This window comes from Ziziphus jujuba, chromosome 9 (assembly GCF_031755915.1).
Source record: "Ziziphus jujuba cultivar Dongzao chromosome 9, ASM3175591v1".
NCBI classification, from domain to species: Eukaryota; Viridiplantae; Streptophyta; class Magnoliopsida; order Rosales; family Rhamnaceae; genus Ziziphus; species Ziziphus jujuba.
In genome coordinates, this window is record NC_083387.1 from 11494978 (window position 1) to 11504113 (window position 9136).

At 30.2% G+C, this 9136-nt stretch overlaps 2 protein-coding genes across 2 annotated transcripts; both read right to left on the reverse strand.

Moving 5' to 3' along the window:
* Positions 1 to 1424: 1424 nt before the first annotated feature.
* LOC107411211 (probable carboxylesterase 12) lies at positions 1425 to 2737 on the reverse strand. The gene has a single exon (XM_016018756.4). It carries the CDS (start codon positions 2597 to 2599, stop codon positions 1640 to 1642), a length of 960 nt encoding a protein of 319 aa, XP_015874242.3. The 5' UTR covers positions 2600 to 2737; the 3' UTR covers positions 1425 to 1639.
* Positions 2738 to 7478: 4741 nt separating this feature from the next.
* Positions 7479 to 8582, reverse strand: LOC107411229 (probable carboxylesterase 12). Its single transcript, XM_016018775.4, has one exon. The coding sequence runs from the start codon at positions 8514 to 8516 to the stop codon at positions 7572 to 7574; it is 945 nt and encodes a 314-aa protein (XP_015874261.3). The 5' UTR covers positions 8517 to 8582; the 3' UTR covers positions 7479 to 7571.
* Positions 8583 to 9136: the final 554 nt, after the last annotated feature.

A 9136-nucleotide genomic window follows, 5' to 3' on the forward strand; every position in this document is an offset into this window, starting at 1 on the left:
ATTTTTATTTTTTGTTTTTTTGCCCTTAAGCAAGAAAAAACTTACATTTAATAAGTCCAGGCGCTCCTTGTTTTAAAATGAAATTTTATTATGAAAAACGTTTATAGAAGAAATCCTCAATAAACATATAATATACTGAAAAAAAATTGTCTTAGATATATATGTCTTTAAAAAAAAAAAAAAAAAAAACCTAGAATATGCATAAACATAACTATTAACTGAAATATAATTGGATACTAGTGGCCCGTTTGGCAAGTAGGACAGGATTTGATTATATTTTGGATTAGATTAGGATAGAATAGGATATGATAAAAATTAATCCAAGTTTTATGTTTAGATTTAATCGGATCTAGACTATTCTTTTTATAATAATATCTTACCGTATAATTATACTGATTTTTTAATTAAACAAAATGATTTAAATTAGATAAAGTCTTTAGCTAATAATTTTTTAAATGTTTATCGAATTAACTTATTATATTATTAAATATTAATTAGTAAAATTTTATAAACTAGGCATCAAAAAAATTTCCTAAGTATAATTGTCATACTGCTATTGGGAAAAGAATAATTCAAGCGAAAAAATAAACAAAACGTGAAAAAATTGAAAATGGAAAAAATCCAAATCTAAACGGAAAAAAAATAATTAGAGCAAAAAATTAAAATTAAAATAAATAAGGATGCAAAGAAATAAAAAAGAAGATAAGAAAAAAAAAGGAAAACCTAAAACTAAAAACTGATGCAAAAATAATAATAATAATAAAAAGAAAGAAAGAAAGTGGAAGAAATAAAGGTAAAAGAACTTTTTATAATTATTTAAGGGGAAAAAAAAAAGAACACAAAAATAATTATTATTCATTTTTTAATGAAATAAGATTCAGAATTTTTTTAAAAAATTTTAAAAAATAATAATAAATAGAAGTTTTCTTGGGAAGGAAAAGTGAAAAGAAAAATGGAAAAGTAGGAGTGACACCAAAATGCACAAGTATTAACCGGATATAATTACATCCCATGCCTCCCCATGGGATGCCCTTTTAAGATGTTTTTGAATTATTTCGGATGGGTGGGATTTCCACATCTTTCATGTTACGTCAAGCATTAGTCATAGGACTATTTGATATCCTGTCCTTTAATTCGTCAAACCAAATAGGCTCTAAGTGAAAAGATAGGTGGGTTGGTAATGAATTCTATTATGATCAAGACAGCATATTTAAATACGAGTACAATTATATATATATATATATATAGAGAGAGAGAGAGAGAGAGGATCCGTTACTGCATGGAATGGTGACAACCATCATTACGATAAACATTATTATTTTTTAAATACCGTTTCTTATCCTTCCAATGCCAAATATCTCTTTAAATCCACTTAAAATGCAGATTTCTTTTTTCGTAGGATATTTTTAGGTAAGAAATTATAATTAAACAAGAAAACCACAAAAAGGTGAATAATTCAAGGCACAAACTGACAAAACAAACAAACAAGATTATCATCACAAAAAGGAAAACCCACCACACAGCTTGCACACCATTAATTTAATTCATTACTTTGCCTTTAATCTTTCTCACTTTTCCGATGTCTAATAATTACTTTCTATGAAAACCAAATTAGATATCCGACTATGTCGATCAAATATCATCCTTTGCCCGACGAATTAATGAAAGAAACAATTCTGTTGAGCATGGCAATAGCTTCATCACAATCAGAATTAAACAAATGGAAGACATGCTCTTCACCTTTCGTTTCCATTAGCTCTACATCACCTCCCCACCCAGTCTTCTTCAACAGCTCTCCGTAATACAGTCCTCTGTCCTTGAGAAAATCTTTCTCTGCAACACAAACGAGAACTTTCCCACACCCTAATCTCCCCAGACTCGGATCCTTTTCCGGATTTATGAGCGGGTCATCGGATCCATCTGCTGATGATGGCGATGCCAAACTCCACAAATCATCCACATAAGCTTTTATTTCAAGCTTATTCGCTTCTTCCCCGATCGGTTCTTTGCCGCAGAAATACGGATGCACCAAAACTATCCCTCTAACCTTAATTCTTAAGGTTTCCTCCGATAAGCCTATTCGTATGGCGACGTTATTCGCAATGTTAGCTCCGGCGCTGTCTCCGGCGAGGAATACTCTATCAAAGTCTGCATGAGAGTTGAGCCACTCCGATGAGCCTTTTCCTTCGATATGAGAGTCCACCCATTTAAGAGCTTCCCAGGAGTCCTCGTAAGCGGCCGGAATACGGTGCTCTGGGGCTCTCCGGTAATCAACAGAAACCGCCACGATATTTGCTACGCCGACTATGGAGTTTAGGTAATTGTGGTAAACGGGAGAGAAGGCGGTTTCGATGCAGAAACCGCCTCCGTGAAAGTAAATGAGGAGAGGAAGTTTTTGTGTTGTGTTAATGGCGGTTTTGGGAATGTAAAGCCTTGTGGATAAGCCTGTTTCCACGGAGATTATGAGGTCTGTGGATTGGACGCCGGTTTTGAGATCGAAAGATGGGGGAACGATTTCGGTGCCTATGAGTCGGTCTACTCGGCCGTCCTTGTATACTCTGATGAGTGGTGAGAGATCATGAGCTAGTTCGTCACTCATAGTTGGAATGGAAAAAAGTAGTATCAGAAGGTTTTTGTTTTAGTACACAGAGAGAATGAACACGGAGGCCTTCGTTTTATACTATAGATTATAAAATAGAGCAAAGGAAAATGCTTTTTGTGTGGACTTCCCATATTGGGATATTTTGTTTCATGTGGTTGGTGTCTCCTTTTATTGATTTTTCTTTTTTAATTTTATTCTTCTTTTTGAAAAAATCTTATTTATTATTGTTATTATTATTATTTTTTTCAAATATATATATATATAGATATTTTTGGTTATTATTGGAGTATGGGACATCTTTGAGCAAAGCCATGACGAAGGCCAGAATATGATACGAATATTTGGAAGTTCCAACGTCAGTATCCAAATACTTTAAGAAGATAAATAAATTCCCAGGACGACATGTGATGAAAGGAAGCAAAATTTCAAGAAAAAACAAATATAAAACAAACCAACAAATGAAGCTCTCTTTTTCTTCCAAAGGCCAAGCAAAAACTAAACCTGTTACTGTTCTTATTATTACTATTTAAGAATAAAAACAACTTGAGTTCACACGACTTCACACATGACACATGCGGACGAAATCATTCTCCTCCACCCTTCTCGACTTCAATACTCTTATGATCTCTCCAAATTTTCTGAAATAATTGATATAGTTGTATCAGTCTTTTTAACTGATAGTTGTATCAGTCTTTTTCGTTGTTTTATACACAATTATATGAATTATATGATCTAAGTGCTGAAAAAGAATACCATCTTGTTTCTGACCTGGAATATAGTACGCTTCTTTGACGAATGTATTAGCAAAGCAACCATAAAACCGTCCATTTATTTCCGTCTCAATGTCCCACACGACTAATTTCTTATTTCTTAAGTTGACGTTGGAGAATGGCTTTTCGGTTATTCTTGCATTTGGGTTATAAAATAGTAATGTTACTACCAAATTTTCCAAGCCAAATAATTTAGTAGTTTTTTTTTTTTCTTTCTTTTAAATCAAATTATACAGTAATATATTAATATATTATTGGTAAAAAGAAAATAATATAAATATAGATGAATGAACATTTAAATTAGTAAGTACATAAACAGAAAACTAATTAAATATTATTATATTATTTAGTAAAAAATTAATTGTATTTTTATACCTTTAAATTATATGATTTTGCAATTTAAACCTTCAACTAAAAATAGCAATTTAGATTTTTATATTTTTAATTTGTTATAGATTAGTCCAATTTTCTATTTGGCCTAATAAATTAATAATAATACCACTTAAAAACTTGCAAAAAAAACTAGGAGAAAAGAGATTAAGTGTGATTAGAATGTTTCAATGAGAATAAAATAGCTATATAGACCAGGCAATTGCCAATTTATTTAGCAAAACTGGAAACTAGGCCAATCTATAACAAATTTAAAAATTGATAACCATATCATTATTTTTAAAAGTTGAAAGGTTTAAATTACAAAATCTTAGAAATCGAGAATGATAAATTGCAATTATCCCTTTCATAATTAATTTGGTGACCAATATTTATTGAGTAATATGAGGTAAAATCATGAAAAGTAAATCTAATAAGATAATCTCATATTACTTTTTTTTAATTTAAAATTTAATAAACAAAAAGGGCAACTTACATGAAGCTATATTTCCAAAATATTGAAAAAAAAATTGAAATATAGTTTTTTTTTTTAAAAGAGAAAATTGTACTTTAGTGTGTTGAAGTTTAGAATTTACACGATTTCAGCTTTAAATTCAGTGATTTTAATAATAAAGTTTCAAAATTTTTACAAATTGATACTCTAAAGTAATAGTAACTTTATAATAAACAGTGCTAACATCAACATAATAACATGTTGATATCATAATTCATTTTTGCATTTTATATTTATGATTTTTTATTTAAAAATTGTATCCATTTCTTTTTTATATTTAAATTAAAAATAATTTTATTAGCCAAAATTGAAAATATTTTTAATGCCCAAATAAAAAAAGTAGACCACAATACTAAAATAAAAATTAGAGCAAAAATGAAAAATCAAAATCAAAAAATATTTTTTGGTCTAATTATTTGTCTTTATTTTTTAATTTTTATTTTTGGTCTAATAATTTTTTTTTTGTCTAATTTTTTGGTCAAATTTTTATTTTTCCATTTTTGAATGGCTTAGTTTTTGATCAAATGGAATTTTTGTTCAAAAATAGAAAAATAGATCACAATTTATTTCCCTATTGATATTTTGTCTATAATTAGGAGTTTGAATGGGCTAGTTAAGCCGAGTGTTACGATTCTCAAGCTTAGCTAGCATAATTTTTGGAGTGATCAAGCTTGATTCAAGTTTGTCAAATTTTGAAATTTGATATTCAAGATTGACTTGGCTCATTTATATATAAACTCGAGCTTGATTCGGTTTGATTCATTTTAAGATAAGAGTCTTAAAAAGTTAAACATATAATTTATTGATTTTTTATTATTAAATTATTAGTAAATTCCATGATTAAATTAATAATATAATATATAAATATGTATACAAATATAAATTCAAACTACTTATAAACTACTCACGAGTTATACAAAATTGGCTTGTAAATGTTTTGAGTTTCATTTTGTGTTCATGATGATTGGCTCCTATTTTTTGCGAGCTCTGAGTCGATCTCAAACCATTTGAGTCTATTTACAACCCTATCTATAATTCATTTGGTCAAATGGAAAAATGTTTTAAAAAAGAAAATATAAGAACATTTTGGTCCTTTTTTCTTCATAAAAATGGAAAAATTACAAATGTATTTTTGAAATTTGTTAAAAAAGTGTTTGTTTATTTATGAAAAATAAATTACGGTGTGAACATAAATTAATTTTCTTAGACAAAAAAACAAAATAGGCCAAATTTTATTTTCATTTTTAATTTTAGATAAAAAAATTTAATTTTTTTGTTGTAATTTTTATTTTGGCATTTTGGTCTAATTTTTTTGGTTTGGGCATAAAAAAATGTGTTTAATTTTTGCTCTAATAAGATTATTTTTGTTAGATCAAAAATTCCAAATCTATTTTTATATTTTATTTTTGGTCTGGTTTTAGATCCAAACACATATAATTATGGTTGTGAGTATTTTAATTTAAATATAAAGAAGGAATGATTATAATTTTTCAAATAAAAACCATAAATATGAAATGAAAAAATAATAAATTTATCTTTTTCATTTTTTTTTATAAATATTCTTTTAGTTTTGAAAAATAAATTATAATATCAGTATGAGATGCTGATGCCATATCATTAATTTTAACAAAAGTGTTTACAGTGTCAATTTGTAATGATTTTAAAACTTCAAAGCTAAAATCACTAAAATTGTAACTTCACGACTAAAATCAAGTAAATTCTAAACTTCATGGTATTAAAGTGCAGTTTTCACTTTTTTAACACTAGCGAAAAGATTTCCTTTTTGTTTTCTTTTATCATTTATATGAATCAAATATTATCATCATTAAGAAATTAACCAAACCTTCACTAGGACTGCCCCTCTTTTTTTCGGCTGACTGGGTCTAAATGCATAGTTGTTTAGGAATGGCAACGAGACAAGACTGGTGGAGCAGCCTTTCCCGTTCTCTGCTCCTTGGGGATTCCGCATCTCTATCCTCATCCCATTCCCTGTTTGGTGGATGGGTGTGGCGGCGATTCCTCGATTCAGGAGCGGAGATCCCCATTCCTCGCCTCATTTCCTAATTCAAGTTTTCAATATTTTAATTTTTTTTAAAAAATATATTGTTTTGAGCATTATATTTTAAAACTTAATAATATTTGTTATTTACTTTTCAAATAAAAGAAAACAAATATAATAAAAATGCATAAAAAATTTAAAAAATAATATTTTTAATTAAAATATATGCATATAGGATAGGGCATCATGGAGACGTGGCAAACGGGGTTATTTTGCCATCCCTATATCTGTTGAAGCTTAGGGGTATGGGATTCACTTTTAGCATCTTATTATTTACATGATGGTTAAATTCTGACCAACAATATTAGGCACATCTTGTTCAAAATTAATTCGTTACCATTTCCATTTTGTAAACTATTTACAACATTGTATATAATTTTCTATCGGCATTTTAGCCAATTATATGAAATCCAACTTTCCAATGAACATAAAATTATATGTATATATACATATATATTACAGATATTCATAGTATAAAAATTTATAGAGATAATATTGTGATAATGGATTTTAAATAGTATTGTTTATAAGTTTTTTATATGTGTATTCATACTTTTTTACGGTATAAACATTCGCAGCAAAATACACATATATATATAAATATATATTATATTTTATGTCGCTTACTGCTTTTAGTGCCTACGTGGCTAATCATGAAATTAAGGAGAAGCTTCAGTTTGTGTCATCTTTGACTGGCTGCTACGAATATTATTCCCGCGTTTGTCACTATGATTCGTGCACGTGTATTTTGATACTCAGAGAGAGAAAAAATACCCATTTGTACATTGGGTCTCAAAATTTCCATTGGATCAACAGCTGAAAAATAACATCCCTTTTAATATGATTATATTTCATTAATTTATTGTTATATACCACTAAAATTTTCTCTTATTTAAAATATTGAATAAGACTATGTTACAAATCCTGAATTTTTATGATATAATTAATTAGAAGGTATCTATCCATATACATCAGATACCCTACATATATTGAAAATTTTTATATTTTGAATTGAAAAATATATATATATATATTTTATAATAAAAAGTGGGTTATTCAAGGTACACTGATCAAGCTTTGCACATTGCTCACAGCATAGACATGAAAGATTCCATCTAAGAGCGTAAAAAATAAAAATTAAAAAAAAAAAGTATAGAAACTAAGAAAGTAGAAACACATTTTCTTTATGAAAAACTACAAGTTAAAATTAAGCTTTTTATTTTCTGAATTACACAACATAGAGGAAACTATTTATAGCTAAGAGATGAAAGAAGAAATTCTCTTGAGCATGGCAATGGCGTTTTCACAACTGGGGTTGAACAAATGGAAGACATGGTTTTCTTCCTTCGCTTCCAACACCTCCACAATACCTCCCCACCCTCTTTTCCTCACCAACTCACTGTAATACCAACCTCTCTCCCTCAGAAAATCTTTCTCCGCAACACAAACCAACAATTTCTCACCCCCTAACTTCTCGAGATTCGGATCCTCCGCCGGATTAATAAGCGGGTCATCCAACCCCGTCGTAGATGGGCACGCCAAACGCCAGAAAGATTCAGTCCACGCTTTAAATCCAGCTTCCATTTTAACCTCAGCTCCTATTGGTTCTTTCCCGCCGAAATACGGATGCACCAAAACCGACCCGACAAGCTTAATCCTAAGCTCCTCCTCTGACAATCCCACACGCATGGCCATGTTGTGAGCAATGTTAGCTCCGGCGCTGTCTCCGGCGAAGAACACCCTTTTTAAGTCGGCGTTGGAGTTCAGCCACTCCGACGGACCTTTCTGCTCGAAATGAGAAGATATCCATTTAAGAACCGCCCACGAGTCGTCGTAAGCAATCGGAAGAGGGTGTTCCGGAGCTCTCCTGTAATCCACGGAGACCACGACGATGTTTGCTGAAGCAGCTAAGGAGTTGAGGTAATCGTGGTAAGTAGGAGAGAAAGCGGTTTCGATGCAGAAACCTCCTCCGTGGAAGTAAACGAGGAGGGGAAGCTTTTGGGAGGTGTTGATTGCGGTTTTGGGGATGTAGAGCCTTGCTGATAAGCCTGTTTCGGCTGAGACAACTATGTCTGTGGATTCCACGCCGGTTTTCAGATCGAGAGATGGCGGAACGATGTCGTTGCCTTTCAGTCGCTCAACTCGGCCATCTTTGTAGAATTTGATGAAAGGAGAGAAATCGTGGGCAATTTCGTCGCTCATCCTTTGGAAGAATTTGAGAGCAAATATGGAAATGGAGGACTTTTTTGGATGAAGAGTATGAGAAAGCTCTATAGGGCATTTTATTAGGTGAGTTAAGTCAGCCGGATTGAAAAATCCTCGATTCTAGCACACCTACTTTGAGCAACTAAGAAAAGCCTTCTATCATTTATTAAAAAAAATAATAATAAATAAATAAATAAAAAAAAGGAAAAGAAAAGAAACTACGAAAGCCAATAATAAAATTAAGATAAATATTACGAGCATTAAGGAAAAAATAAAAAATAATTCAAACACCAAAGAAAATTCGTCGTTTTGGTTTTGGTAGATAAGAATTTACTATTTTCTTTTTTTTTTTTTAATCATCTTGTTTTGGTTGATGATTACTTTATTCATATATTTCTTAAAAATATATATATATATATATTTCTCTGTAGTTTCTTTTTGCCTTTTTTTTTTTTTTGGTCATTATATTTTCTTTTTGCCTTTCTGTGGATGCCAGACAACTTTTTAATCTGCCATAACCGAGGCAGGACAGAGATTATAAGATGCTTATAGTGTCTATTAGCTATAGGCATGTCTGTGTATATAGACATGGTCAGAAAAAAAAAATTACAAAGAAA

What these genes read in the sequence shown, in the direction of transcription:
- LOC107411211 (XM_016018756.4), bottom strand. Translation starts at nt 2,599, where the DNA reads ATGAGTGACGAACTAGCTCATGATCTCTCACCACTCATCAGAGTATAC.
- LOC107411229 (XM_016018775.4), bottom strand. Translation starts at nt 8,516, where the DNA reads ATGAGCGACGAAATTGCCCACGATTTCTCTCCTTTCATCAAATTCTAC.